Source organism: Oryctolagus cuniculus, chromosome 7 (assembly GCF_964237555.1).
Source record: "Oryctolagus cuniculus chromosome 7, mOryCun1.1, whole genome shotgun sequence".
NCBI classification, from domain to species: Eukaryota; Metazoa; Chordata; class Mammalia; order Lagomorpha; family Leporidae; genus Oryctolagus; species Oryctolagus cuniculus.
Window position 1 is genome coordinate 3283711 of NC_091438.1, and position 15106 is coordinate 3298816.

Here is a 15106-nt window from a genome sequence, read left to right on the forward strand (position 1 = left end):
AAAAAAAAAAACCAGACCTTGTAATCACAACCCTGTTTCAGATTGGCTTTCCAAATGGTCTTGACTCAATTGATTTGGCCATGTTAAAAATTTCATCCATTAATGTTTTTCTTAAGATGAATAACTAAATACAAAATTATAACAATTAGACTCAGGATGCAGTTGAAATGAGTTAAAGAGGTTGGAAGCTGTTTAGGAAATGTATTGGGCGTACATAATAAGTCATTGGAAGACTTTAGCAAATAACATTTTTGCTGAATACCTACTATGTACCAAGTTCTGTATATAGCAATTTATAAGCATTATCTCATTAATCTCTTTAATGACTCCATGAAGCAGGTATTATTTAAACCCCTCATTTTATAATGAGAAAACCAGTATCTTTTTTTAAAGATCTTATTCATTTATTTGAGAAGTAGAGTTACAGAGAGAGGTCTTCCATCCGCTGGTTCACTCCCTAAATGGCCACAATGGACCTGTGCCGATCCAAAGCCAGGAGCTTCTTCCGGGTCTCCCTCACAGGTGCAGGGGCCCAAGGACTGGGCCATCTTCCACTAGAGAGCAAGTATCTTTGCATACACACAGAGAGACTTGAAAAGCCACGTTGAAAAAGGAGAGATCAAAATGGTCAAAAATATAGATATTCCAGGTTGTTTACTGGGCCCTCACCCACTGCCTTTCGGTGTTGTAGGAAGTTAGATTGGAAGCTGAGCATCCAGGACTCAAGTCAGCACTGATACGGGATACAGCATCACACGCAGCAGCCTCAGCCTTTCACAGCTGCTCCGGAACAGTCACCACCACCCCCAGTTCTTTACTTTTAAGGTTGTAAAAGATGTATTTATTTATTTATTTGAAAGGCAGAGTGACAGACAGGAAGATTTTCCAATTGTTGGTTCACTCCCCAATGGCTACAACAGCCAGAGCAGGGCCAGGCTGAAGCCAGGAGCCAGGAACTCCAGTGGGGTCTCCCATGCTGGTGGCAGGAACCCCAGTACTTGAGTCATCGTCCGCTGCTTCCCAGAACACTAGCAGGAAGCAGAGCAGCTGGCCCTCGAACTATCACCCAGTGCAGGATGTGGGCATCCAAGCGGTAGCATAACCTACTGTACCACAATGCAGGCCTCCACCCCCGCTCCCCATCCCCAATTCTTGAAATCCATGAATAGCTTTTGATAGTATACGTTTCCTGTGAACTTTCTGAAAATCCCTCACGTGCATGGATTTCAAGCCTTTTTACACTCAAACGTACCTTTCAATTTCATTTTCCCACAAACTTGTGAGGTTCCCGCATGCATGCATGAGCGAGAAGCGGGCGCCGTAGCCCGTGCCTTAATCCCTAAATGATAACCTGGTCACAAGGCTTCGTGCTAGCACCAGGGCTTTCAGTATTTGAGCTTCTGTAGTCCGCGCCAGATAGCTTACACTTACCAACACTTGTAACATTCTTACTGCATTTTTTGAAATCCGCCTCTCCTGTTAGTCTGTTCATTCGCTATGTAGATTCCCCCCGCCCCCTTCAGTCTAAGGCATCAGAGGTTTTAGAATTTAAAGAGTTTTGAGGGACTTTTCCCACTTAACTACCTGGCAGTCCCAAATGATCTGACAGCAGAGGTCCGGCCACTGAGCTCGGGGGCATCAGGGGATAAAACACAGTGAGAACAGAGACGTGGACTGCAGTTCTCTGTCAGTGTCCAGCAGCCTGTGCTGGCCGGGCCATCTGGCCGTGTGGCAGACACGGTGAAACAGACAGAGCCAGCTGGCCACTTTGCATGATCACGTGGATGAGGTTGGGTGCTGTGAACAGGGTTGTCCTCACATTGCTACCTGCCCTCTGGATCTGCGTTTTCGACGCTGGGCACTCATCCCACGGCCCTCTGCCACTCTGGTCCATACAGCCTACTCCCACAGCAACTTGGAGAGCCGCATGCATGCCCCACCAGGTACTTAGGGAGTGCCTACTCCAGGCATGACACAGGCTTGGTGCTGGGGACGCAGTGATGAGCGGAAGAGGTCAGGTCTTTGCCTCCCGGGACCCACAGTGTCATGGGCACGACAGACCACACCTGCATTCGTCATTAGGGTGCCACCAGGAAAGCGTGAGAGTGAACACAGGGAGCTGATTTTGATGGGAGTGGTGAGGCAGAACTCGGGTCACGCCTCACTGCGATGTGAGCTTGAAGCTGAGACCTGAAAGATGAGCGCACGGCCCTGGGATAGGAAACGGGCACTGTCAGCCAAGTAACGGAGGCACGGTGCTCTCAGCTCAGTTTGGCACTGTCTCCAGCTTTTCCTGGCCATTCTAGAAATACAGTCTTTGCTGCCTGGATCCTTGGCCCATCCCTCAGTTTTCCTCAGGGCTCCCTGTTAGCAATTTCTGGTCTTCTCCTTACTCTACTCATTGACCTGCCCGGGTGCCTGTGTGGGCCAGTTTGCATCTGCTGGCCTCTGAGTTTTCGGGCCTAACGTGTTCGCCCGTCCACACATCCTGTCTGATTCCACCCATGTACTGCCAGCTAGAAGCTTCTGTGGAAGACTCTGTCTGTCCCTTTATCAGACTCCTCTATGCAGAGTGAGTGCTGTGTGGCATCTGACAATGCGGATGAAGCGTTTAGAAAGAACAGGAACTTTGATGTCATTCGAATCTAAACTCAGCTCATAGCTCTGGTGGGTGTGTGGTTCCAGATAGTGATGTCGCCAAAGCACGTTGCCATTATTCGTAAGAAGTGCTGTTACTGTGAGGGTTAGAAATAACGGGTGCCAAGCGCCCGGCACACAGTTGGCGTGCCGTGAGCGGAGCCACCCCTGGGTGAGCCAGGGGGCGGGAAGAAGGGCCTGCAACCATTTGGGCACAGGCCCTGGAGGTTGGGCCTGGAGAAGGGAAGCGCGCGCTTGCTCCCCCTTTGTCGTGACTGTGGCGTGCCCTGACCCGCAGGCAGAGGACAAGGCCGATGTGTTGAATAAGGAGCTCCTGCTGACCAAACAGAGGCTGGTGGAGACGGAAGAGGAGAAGAGGAAGCAAGAGGAGGAGACCGCCCAGGTAAGAGGCAGCCGGGGCTTCGCTGTCCACGGGCCTGCAGGGAGAGGCTCGGTACCGTGCGGAAGAGGGCAATGAGTTGCTATTCCAAGGCCAGGCGATGCCGGAGTCATCGTGACGTCTGCGTGATGGAGCTGACCTGGGCGGGGGGGGCAGCATTTCTGCCCTTGAACAGCTTTGAGGCGTTTGCCTTTGTAGAGACGTCTAGCAAGGGTGTTGACTTTTCTCTAAGTTTAGCAACTCGAGTTCGGCTCCAAGAGCTCTGCAGGTTCCGTGTGGTAGCTCCAGGACCGTTGACTTCTCTGCAGCAGCTTGTGAGCAGGGCTGCGCGGAAGCCTGCCGCGGCCCCACCTCCGTCATTCCTGAGTCAGGCCTCGGAAGGGGGAGCTCGGTGTCCCGGCAGAGCGCGCGGACCTGTTCGGGGGGCACACAAGGAGCCCCTGTGGGAATCAGCCTTGGAGTGCGCCCGTGCTCTTCACGCGGGGCTGTGAGGAAGGCACCCCTGCAGCCGGGACAGGACAGGGATGGCGGCCTGGTGTCCTGTGCCTCCCGTGGGAAGCATAGGCTGCTCCCCCGCCAGTCCTAGCAGGACACAGACTGGAGTGCAGCCCCGATTGACCACTGCGCGGAGCTTGTTTGAACTTGACCAATAAAACTACTTAGGAAGCGAGGCGACGTCTTAGACCGTGAGCAGCTTGTTTGCGTGTTTCACTCTGACGTCGGTCGCACTGAGTACAAAGCAGAACACAAAGCGTTGCAAAGACCTCTGAGCCATGGAAAAGGTTCCCGTGAGGTTACCCACTCAGCACCTCAGAAAAAGTGTTCTGTGAGGCATTTTCTGCCATTAGACTACGATAAAAATGAGTGTAGGGCACTTACCATGGGCCAAGATTTGTTTTAACCCATCCGAAATTTTTCCTGGGTTGCCTACGTAGATTCCAGCCCGGGCACTGCTGGAATGATCCAGACCTCTCCGTGGATTTTGTGCTTCTCTTTACCTCTGCCCTTGTTCGGGCAGCTTCAGCACTTGTAGTGAAGAATGAACTGTTGGCTAGGGAACTGAACCCATGGCCTCCTGCCCCTGCTTCCACGGGTGTGTCCTAGACCAGGGGGGGCTGAACCCATGGCCGCCTGCCCCTGCTTCCACGGGTGTGTCCTAGACCAGGAGGGACTGAACCCATGGCCGCCTGCCCCTGCTTCCACAGGTGTGTCCTAGACCAGAGGGGACTGAACCCGAGAAGGGCAGGGGGTAAGGGTGACATCTGCTTTGGGTCTCCTCTCTGCTTTCTCTGTGTGTGTGCGTGTGCACGCGCATGTGTGTGCATGTGTGTCTGTGTGCATGTGAGTGTGCGTGTGTGCATGCGCATGTGTGCGTGTGTGTGCATGCGTGTGTGTAGCCTATTGTACCCACTATGGGCCACCTACGAGATAGGGATTATCTTGTCCTCATTTGTTAGATGAGGAGACTGTGGCTGATGGAACTCAGGGACGCTTGCTCAAAGCACCTGCCTTGTGGGGCACTTGGGTTCCTTGTGGCGTCACCGTTTTAGTCCCTGCATCACCTGCCTTTCTCAGGAGCTCTTAGGTTCACCCACCTTCCTCAGATTTCAAGCCTCTTGTTCCTGCTTTCAGAGGTAACAGGAGTGACTACGGGCACTATGAATAGGAAGTCCTAAAATATAGTTTCAGTAATTTATGTTATTAAGAGTAACGGCTTTAGCCTGCACTGTGGCCTGGTTGTTTCTTAGAGGGTAAAGGGAGCTTCTGAGTGGGCACTTACGTAGCAGTGTCTTTGTGAAGCAGTGAGCGTACGCAGTTTTCCAGTGGGGCTGCTCCTTACATTTTGCAGGAAATCCACATCTCTGGGTACGATAGGGCTTTCCAGGGACCCAGATGCAGGGCTGGGTGTCAGCCTCGCGGTAAGACGTGCGTTAGGGTGCGTGGGTCCCACTTCAGGGCACCTGGGTTTGATTCCTGGCCCGTTCCTCATGCTGCTTTCCCGGTAGGCATCCCGGGAGGTGGGAGGTAATAGCTCAGGTAAGTGGGTCCCTGCCACTCAAATGGGAGACCTGGGTTGAGTCCACAGCTCTCGGCTTCAGCCTCAGCCCATCCCCAGCCGCTGCAGGCGTTCGGGGAGCCAACCAGTGGTCGCAGCTCTCTGTCTCCGTCTCTCAGATAAATAAATTTTAACAAAATGTTTTTAAATGCAACTTCGGTGAGGGAAATTCCTGTTGCTGGAGTTGTTGCCTTTGTCATTGACAGTGAATCCGGCAGACGGGACTAACGCACGGTGTTTGTGGAAAGGTATTGAGATTCTGGCTGAATCCCAATATTTCTCATTTGCATTCCTTTTTAGCTGAAAGAAGTCTTCAGGAAACAGCTAGAGAAGGCCGAATATGAAATCAAGAAGACCACAGCTATCATTGCTGAGTATAAGCAGGTAATGGCCATCGTGGCTTCTGTTGCCATAAAAGTAATTTTTGTTGGTTTGTTTGTTTGTTTGTTTTTCCTTGGGGAAGAAAGACTTTGGTTTCCGGAGTTTCCAGAACAGGTTTTCAGGTTTATGGAATTCGGTGACTCACTCTCCCCCCTGAAGTGAACAGTGGCTAGACGTGGTGCCTCCGGGGTCTAACTCACCTAAAGCAATCTTGTTCACAGGGCTTGGGAGATTCAGAGGGATGGGACGCGTATTATTTATTACCTCTCGGATCCAGCCTCTGCCTAACTCAGAAGCCGATTCCCAGGAGATCTGGCTGGGAACGCTGGCCTCTGGGAAATTTGCTGATAGCTCTGGTGGACGGCGGCCACGGGCGCAGGGTGTCCTTCGCTGTCAGTACAGAAGATGGGCACTCTTCCCACGTGGCGAGGTGGCCAGTGTCGGCAGGGAGCTGTCCTCTGGTGTTGCTGTCTCGGAGGGGGTTTGCTGACCTGTGCAAGGCTGGCCAGGGCAAGGACCCCCTCCTTGCCGAGAGGCCCTGAGTGGACTGCTCAGCTTCCAGGTTTCCGTCATCCATTCGTTCACTCACTCTCTGACGCAGTCATTCCTCTGAAGACCGGCGCTGACTGTTCTTTTGTTTGTTTCCTCTTCACTGTGTTTTGCTGCTTATAAATGAAATTTTATAATTTATATACCTTATGGAAAATATAATATATATATTATATATATATAATAATATATAATTTATAACCTTATGGAAAATTAGGAAAATGTGGGGAAGGCACAAAGATGAGAGACCTCCCTTAATCTTGCCAGCTAAGGATAATCTCTGAAATACACGGAATAGGCATTGTTGCTGTGTAAGTAAGTGTTGCATAAATAAACTTATAATTATAGGAATAGGAAGCATTATACCATTCTTCCTATTATTTTTAGAGCTAGCTCTAGTTCACTTCATACATCATGAACATCTCTTCATAAGGATTTCTCATATTCATGGAAAATGTCTTAAAATAAGATTTCCAAGCTATCTTACTCCCTTTTATGATAATCAACATATGCCTACTACATACGAGGATTAATTCTTCAGGGGAGAAAAAGATGAATTAATTCAATTTCTGTCCTCTGAAAGCTCTTTAATAGGGAGATAATACCTATGCATTAATAAGCAAAAAGGGAACTGCTACGTGTGGGAGCTGAGGAAGCCCTCCCCGGAGATGGGCTCATCTAAGATGCACTCCTGGGGCTGGGGAGACTTGGCTGCGTAGACAAGGAGCGGGAGAGCAGAGGACCGGGGGGGGGGGGGGGGGGAAGCAGCACGCACACAGACATGGAGGTTGAGAAGAAAATAGCACGTGGCAGGGATTTACGTTCAGAGAAGACGCAGAGGTAGTTTGGGGCCCAGGTCAAGGAGAGTCTTGGGGTCTAAACTGAGCTGCTTGGATTTTATTTTGTTCATGGTAGGAATTTTTGGGCAGGGACAAAATGTTGGTGCTGATCTGTCCCTGTGAGGAAAGTGAACCAACTGAAGAGATCAAGAACACAGAGCAGTGAGGAAACAATACCAGAGTCCAAGAGAGACCTATGAAAGGGAGGACACAGGCACACAAAAGGCAGTACGTTTTTGTTAGACAAAGGGGCACACTGCCGGTGATCTAGGGATTTTGAATGTGGGCGACTAGGAGCAGGATGGTTGCACATTAACTAATGCAGGAACATTGAAGACCATGTGCTGGGGGGCCGTTGGCACAGCAGCTCACTCGCCTCTTGGGAGGCCTGCATCCCCTGTTAGGGTGGGTGGGCTCAAGTCACATCCAATTCCAGCTTCCCACGACTGTGCGCCCTGGGGCAGCAGGTGACGGGGCAAGTACTTGGGTCCCTGCCACCCACGTGGGAGATCTGGGCACAGTTCCAGCTTCCTGACTTTGCTGCAACCCAGCCCCAGCTGTTGTGTGCCTTTGGGGAGTGAACTAGTGGATGGCAGATCTCCCTCTTACATCTCTCTCTCTCACTCTCTCTCTCTCTCTTAGTTCTCTGTTCCGCTGCCTTTCAAATAAATTTTTAAAAAATTTGAGGGGGCCGGCACCACGGCTCACTAGGCTAATCCTCCGCCTAGCGGCGCCAGCACACCGGGTTCTAGTCCCGGTCGGGGCGCTGGATTCCCCGGTTGCTCCTCTTCCAGGCCAGCTCTCTGCTGTGGCCAGGGAGTGCAGTGGAGGATGGCCCAAGTGCTTGGGCCCTGCACCCCATGGGAGACCAGGAGAAGCACCTGGCTCCTGCCTTCGGATCAGCGTGATGTGCAGGCTGCAGCAGCCTTTGGGGGGTGAATCAACGGAAAAGGAAGACCTTTCTCTCTGTCTCTCTCTCTCACTGTCCACTCTGCCTGTCAAAAAAAAAAAAAAAAAAAAATTGAGGGAACGGCACCGTGGCTCACTTGGTTAATCCTCCACCTGCGGTGCCGGCATCCCATATGGGCACCGGGTTCTAGTCCCGGCTGCTCCTCTTCCAGGCCAGCTCTCTGCTGTGCCCCAGGAGGGCAGTGGAGGATGGCCCAAGTGCTTGGGCCCTGCACCCCATGGGAGACCAGGAGGAGGTACCTGGCTACTGGCTTCGGATCGGCGCAGTACCAGACATGGTGACCATTTGGGGAGTGAACCAACGGAAGGAAGACCTTTCTGTCTTTCTCTCTTACTGTCTATAACTCTACCTGTCAAATAAATTTTTTTAAAAATTGAAAAGTTTAAAAAGGGAGAAAAGGCTAGTGCTACAACACTAGCCACCCTGCAGGTACATGTTCTTCATTGCCATGTGTCATGCCATATGTGGCCACCATATTCATGTAACTCTTCAAATAGTAATCCTTAGGACTATTCTTGAGTATTACCTGGGAAATAGTATGAAAGGCAACAGAGCTATCTGTTTGAAGACACTTGGGATATAAAACATAACCTAAATGTGTTCTGTAGTTGCATTGGAATTGGCCGTCATTGGCTCTATTTCAGAATGTTCTGGTTTATTTAAAAGGTTACCTGACTTTCAGAAATTATCAGGGTGATCCTTTTTTTTTTAATTTTCTTTTAATGATTTATTTATTTGTTTGAAAGTCAGAGTTATACTGAGAGAGGAGAGGCAGAGAGAGAGAGAGAGAGAGAGAGAGAGAGAGAGAGAGAGAAGTCTTCCATCCACTGGTTTACTCCCCAGTTGGCCACAATGGCTGGACTGGAGCTGTGCCGATCCGAAGCCAGGAGCCAGGAGCCTCTTCCAGGTCTCCCACGTGGGTGCAGGGGCCCAAGGACTTGGGCCATCTTCCTCTGCTTTCCCAGGCCATAGCAGAGAGCTGGATCGGAAGTGAAGCAGCTGGGACTCAAACTGGTGCCCATTTGGGATGCCGGCGCTTCAGGCCAGGTCCTTAACCTGCTGCACCACAGTGCCGGCCCCAATCCTTTGTTTTTAATATCAGTCCATATACTCCCACTGATTGTTCCTCAGGTGTGGATCAGGAGAAATTGGAGACTGATCTCGACAAGCAAGCTCTGACCTCAAGCTATTTTCATGTCTGTTTTGATAACAGCAGAGACCGTATATGTTTCCAGCCCAAATCATACTTGAACTTGACATCACCTGGTTTCCATCCCTTTTTCTAAAGTAAAATATTCTTGTTTTATTCCAATGGGTTTCAATATCCATTATTTTTAAACAGGTTTTTTTTTCCTTTGAAGACACGTATTTCCACCAGTTCCTAGTGCTTATTTTTACCATATTTCAGGATTAAGTCTACTACTACTGGTAGATCATATTTATTGAGCACTTGGCCAGTGCTGTCTAAACTCTTTACATACACTTATCTTTCCACTTGGTTGTCACAGTACAGCACTTTTCAGTTATGCAGAAACAGAAAGATTAGTGAATTTGCCCCAAGTCACAGAGCTATAAAGTAGTAGGGCTGGAGCCACATTAAAACTCACATTTGACTCCAGCACCCAAGTTTTTAATTTTCTTTTTTTTTTTTTTAAAGATTTATTTCTTTGAAAGTCAGAATTACAGAGAAAGAGATCTTCGAGCTGATGGTTCACTCCCCAAATGGCCAGGACTAAGCCAAGCCGAAGCCAGGAGCTTCATCCAGGTCTATCATTTGGGTGCAGAGGCCCCAGCACTTGGGTCATCTTTTGCTGCTTTCCCAGGCACATTAGCAGAGAGCTGGGTCAGAAATAGAACAGCCAGTACTCGAACCAGTGCCCATAGCGGATTACGGCTTAACCCACTACACCACAGTGCCACTCCCAACCTTGTAATTTCTACACTATTGACAAACCCCTGGATGACAGTTTTAGTGCATGTTGCTTTCTGGTTATTTTGTTTTATTCATTCTGCTACTTTTATCTTTAAGATTATTTATTGGGGCCTGTGCTGTGATGTAGGCTAAGCTTCCCCCTGCAGTGGCAGCATCCCATATGGGTACCAGTTCATGTGCTAGCTGCGCCTCTTCGAATCCATCTCACTGCGATGGCCTGGGAAAGCAGTGGAAGAGGGCCCAGGCCCAAGTGCTTGAGCCCCTGCACCCATGTGGGAGACCTGGAAGAATCTCCTGGTTCCCGGCTTCGGATCAGCCCAGCTCTGGCCACTGCAGCTATTTGGGGAGTGAACCAGCGGGTGGAGGACTGCTCTGCTCTCTCTGGATCCCTCCCTCTCCCCTATCTCTCTGCCACTACCTCTCTGTAACTCTGCCTTTCAAATAAATAACTGAATCTTTTTTTAAAAAAATGGCTGGCATTTGCAGGGCTATCATTTGAAAACCTCTTCTAGGATCCAGATGCTGGAGTAATATGTGAATTGATCAACAGTTAGGTGCGCATGTACCAGGTCATTCCTCTTTGTGATAAATCACCTCTTTTCCTCCCTTAGATCTGTTCCCAGTTGAGTACCAGGCTCGAGAAACAGCAGGCAGCCAGCAAGGAGGAGCTAGAAGTGGTGAAGGTAAGGACTGAACCAGCCCTGTGACGTGCAGTTTTGTACGTACCTGAAAGGACCCTCCTGCCCCACTTTGAATGAAAGGACTTGGAAGTTACAGCGAATGGCTTACCTGTCTCCTGCAGGGGGTATGGCCCCCTTCCCTACCAGCTCAGAGGTTGTGCATCCCTCCCGTGAGGGCCAGGTGGCAGGAAAGGAGCGAGCCTGAACGTCCTCAGCTGCCCATGTCCGTGCCTGCGTTGATGTGACTGGGTAGGATTGTCCTGTCACGCTCCTGGATAGTCAGCTCCGTAGGCAATGTAGGACTTGCCTGGAAAAATCCATTCTTCCACCACATTTTTTTAGAGGTTGGTTTGTGGGGGGAAAAGAAAAACGCTACAGCATTTGTTTATATGCTGCCCCCTGGTGGTGAAACTCATTATGTTGCCGCTCTGAGTCAGATTTGCTGTTTGAGTAAAAGATTGTTTAATGCTGTAGAAGCAACCCCAAGCCAAATAGGCTGGTATTCTTAAGAAGCACCTGCTGGCACAGTCAGCTCTCGGGACCAGTGTCACAGAAACCCGATGTCATCCTCTTTGCATGTGTTCTGGCTTCATACTAGTAAATAAGTGTGTTTTGGGCAATTGAGCATACCTGGGTGAATTTAACAACTTTGAAAAGTTGTCTGAACCGTTCTCAGCTTTGTTTTGTCTTCTGGAACAGAGAAGACATTACCCGGCTCAGAACCTCAGTTTGTAGGCTAAACAAGATGATGTATGAGAAGTGCTTAGACTTCCAACAAATATACACTTCTGTGTTATAACCTGAAAATAGGAACTTTGCTCTGACCTGCTGTTCAAAATGTGGGGATCTTTCTTGATTCATGTTACAGGACTGCAGTCCGAGATTACTGGTGAGCGTAGATTTTGGTATCTCCCGCTCTGAACCTGCTACAGTTTCGAGATCATTCTTCTCTTTCTGGTCAATCTTTGCAACCTTCCTCCTTAGCATCGAGCATGCTTTGTACGCTGTGGGTCCACCGACCCAGACTCACTGGTGAACTTTCTCGCCATGAGAGGATTAGCTATCCAGAACTGGAATGATGATGGAAATAAGAATGAAATAGGATTTACACTGACCCTGCAATAAAGGCTCTGTTGAGTGTCTACAGCGTTGCTCAGCTGTGAGGCTGCCATTTTGTAACAAAAACCACAGGCTCCCAATTTTCCTGTGAAAGAAGTTACACTTGTCCTTGACACCTTTAGGAATCAGTTCCCCAGTGCAGAGTTGCACGCATGGACGAGCCCTTGTAGAGTGGGTGTGTCATGAGAACCGCAGACCGAGGAAGGCTCGGAGGGCTGGGCTGAAGCAGGGTGAGGAGCGTCCACTCAGACGGAAAGGCTAGAAAGGCCGTGTGGGAGGAGGTGGTGCCGATGAAGACACAGACGTAGGAATGGGCATTTCAGGGCCGGCGCTACAACGCAGCGGGTAAAGCCCCCGTCTGCAGCACCGGCATCCCATAGGGGCGCTGGTTTGAGTCCCAGCTGCTCCACTTCCAATCCAGCTCTCTGCTGTGGCCCGGGAAAGCAGTAGAAGATGGCCCAAGTGCTTGGGCCCCTGCACCCGGGCAGGAGACCCGGAGGAAGCTCCTGGCTCCTGGCTTCAGATCAGTGCAGCTCCCACTATTGCGCGTGGGGAGTGAACCAGCAGATGGAAGATCGATCTCTCTCTCTTTCTCTCTCTGTAACTGTACCTTTTAAATAAATCTTAAAAAAAAAAAAAAAAAAAAGAAACATGCATTTCAGAGTCTGGTGTGGCCGGAACTAGAGGGAATACTGGGTGACAGGTAAGACTGGGTGATGAAGGGCCAGCCGTCCGAGAAGGGGCGTGGATTTGTTTTGCTAGAATAAAGAGCAGCTAACGCTTACTAAACACTCCCGTGTACTGTTTTAACATGTTGCATGTGTTACCTGTTTAACCTTGTAACTACTGTAGCACATGTGCATCATTCTGTCTTCTTGTATTGATCATAAGACCCCAAACAGGTAATTCCTTTAGTTATGGCCATGCTGCTGGTAGTTGGTAGAACCAGGATTTGAACCCAGGGAGTCAGACTCTAAAGTCCATACCGTTAGTGATTTCCTCTACGTCCCCTTTCTCCAGTGCTGTGCTCTCTTCATCTCGTTAGCTGTGGAAGCTTCTGGCTTTCCCGGTTCTTCAACAACTCACCTCCATTCCTCTTCTTTACCACGATCAGAATGAACATCCTCAAATAATACTTTTTAAAAAATTCATTTTCATTTTATTTGCAAGGCAAAGAGACAGCAAGAGAGAGACAGAGATCTTCCATCCACTGGTCCACTCCCCCGGATGCCCACAGCAGCCAGGGCTGGGCCAGGCAGAAGCCAGGAGCGTGGAGCTCCATCCAGGTCTCCCCCATGGGCGGCAGGGACCCAAGCACTTGAGCTGTGACCTGCTGCCTTCCGGGGTGTGCGTCAGCAGGAAGCTAGACTGGAAGCAGAGGAGCCGAGAGACTCTGATACGGGCATCCCAAATGGCACCTTCGCTGCGGCCCACCTCCACCAGTCTAAACTGGACTGTGTACCTCCACGTAGCAGTTTAGATTAGAGCAGCCACATATGCGAAGCCCCAAATAGCACTGGCTGAAACCTCAGAGGTGTAAATTATCCCATGGAGAAGCAATCTAGGACTCAAAGGTGCAACCCCGGCATTACCAGTGGCCCCACTTCCCAGTTGAGACCACACATCTTCAGCACGGGCTTCCATCCTCAGGGCAGCTCACAGTCAGACCCGTCAGTGGGCTTCCAGCCTCAAGGTCAGCTCACAGTCAGACCCGTCAGTGGGCTTCCAGCCTCAAGGTCAGCTCACAGTCAGACCCGTCAGTGGGCTTCCAGCCTCAAGGTCAGCTCACAGTCAGACCCGTCAGTGGGCTTCCAGCCTCAAGGTCAGCTCACAGTCAGACCCGTCAGTGGGCTTCCAGCCTCAAGGTCAGCTCACAGTCAGACCCGTCAGCGGGCTTCCGGCATCCCACCCACACTCCACTCCAGAGTGCCAGGCCACGAAGAGATGCAGAGATGCCAGGGCTTCGCTCCAGCTCAGTGAGTTTGTTCTTAGCAGCCTTCTTAGAAGTTCCTCCTCACACTCTGTTTCTGTCTCAGAACTCAGTTTTGTGACCACACGCTGCTTCAAGGAAATCTGCAAGATGTCACCCTTCGTCAGGGCACGTCGCCGGCTCCCGCAGAGCCAGGGGCCTGCTGCTGAGGCAGAAGGCGCAGTTGGGTGTTGGGTGGGGATCGGCGGCATCCCCCCCCCCCAGCACAGCTGCCCCCTGCACCTCCATGGAGCTTCGCGCTCGGTGGAGTGAATGAACACATCGTCTCTAAGACAGCATCAGGATCCGGTGGCACGGTATTTAATGAGCATCGCAGCCTGGCCTCGGAGAGCGCTGGGCCCACTTCTCTCTACTCTGGTGTCGCTCCCCGTCTGCTGGAGCCGTTTCCAATTCCTTGACGTCCTCTGGAAGTGCTGTCTCTTTGCGCATGGGTTTCTCTTGGCTTAAAGGTCATCACGCCTCTGGTGAGATTGGCGCGTTCCTACATATGGCTCAGCCTAATAAAATTGTGTGCCAGGCTTGGTAAACATTTAATGAAAGACACAACATTTTTGTAGTCAACGTTTTTAGATAGCTCTTTTGTGCCAGTACTGGGTTAATATTCTGGAATGTTTTTAAGAGAGTGGTGTTTTTGAATGAGTCTGTTGACTATTAACCAGGTAGGGGAATGAACATGGCATTTTGGGTGGGACAAGAAGGCACTGGAGACTGGGATAGTGACAGGGATCGAGGCCTGAGGTGCACAGGGCTTGGACACATCAGAGGAAGATGTTTATGATGCAAAGATGATGGTGGAGTCCTCAGGGCTGCCTGGTGATGTCACACGTGCCCGGTGGTGTAGAAGCGGATGGAGTTTTGCCAGGTGTGCAAGGAGCATGGGTATGGGAGGTTACAGAATAGAGAGAATGTGGACTTTTTCTCTAAATTATATTTAAAGATACTGTGGGAAGACAGCAGCACTGCCCCCTGAAGGAGAGCCCATTGCCGTGTGTCTGATTGGCAGCCCGGGCGGAGGCAGGGTTCTGTTGTTCCCGTAGACAGCAGAGTCTGCCTTCTTGCAAGCTGCGATTGAAGTGAGTCAGGATGACCTTCCTTCGTGTATTACAGTCGGGTTACGTAAACGCTCGAGTTTCTTCATCGTAAAGTGGGGGTGATAACAGTGCCCACTCTTTATGGTTGCTTTAGGATGAAGTGAAATACTACAGGTAGAGCAAAAGGGGCGGGACTTGGCATCTAGTGAGAGCAGGGGTAGCACAAAATTTCTAGGACAGGTTTCAAATAAATAAAGCATCTTTTTTTTTTAAAGATTTATTTTATTTATTTGAAAGACAGAGTTACAAAGAGAGGTAGAGCCAGAGAGAGAGAGAGAGAGAGAGAAGTCTTCCATCTGCTGGTTCACTCCCCAGATGGCTGCAGTGGCCAGAGCTGCTGATCCGAGGCCAGGAGCCAGGAGCTTCTTCCAGGTCCCCGACACGGGTGCACGGGCCCAAGAACTTGGGCTGTCCTCTACTGCTTTCCCAGACTGCAGCAGAGAGCTGGAGCGGAAGTGAAG

General features: G+C 50.3%; 1 protein-coding gene across 10 annotated transcripts in view; it reads left to right on the plus strand.

Moving 5' to 3' along the window:
• RABGAP1L (RAB GTPase activating protein 1 like) overlaps positions 1 to 15106 on the plus strand; it is a 788918-nt gene that overhangs the window by 767099 nt on the left and 6713 nt on the right. For all 10 annotated transcript variants that reach the window (XM_070077150.1, XM_070077147.1, XM_070077148.1 and 7 more), the window contains 3 exons: positions 2936 to 3040; positions 5394 to 5477; positions 10377 to 10448. In XM_070077150.1, the coding sequence (XP_069933251.1) occupies positions 2936 to 3040; positions 5394 to 5477; positions 10377 to 10448 (261 nt within the window). The remainder of the gene's footprint in view (positions 1 to 2935; positions 3041 to 5393; positions 5478 to 10376; positions 10449 to 15106) is intronic.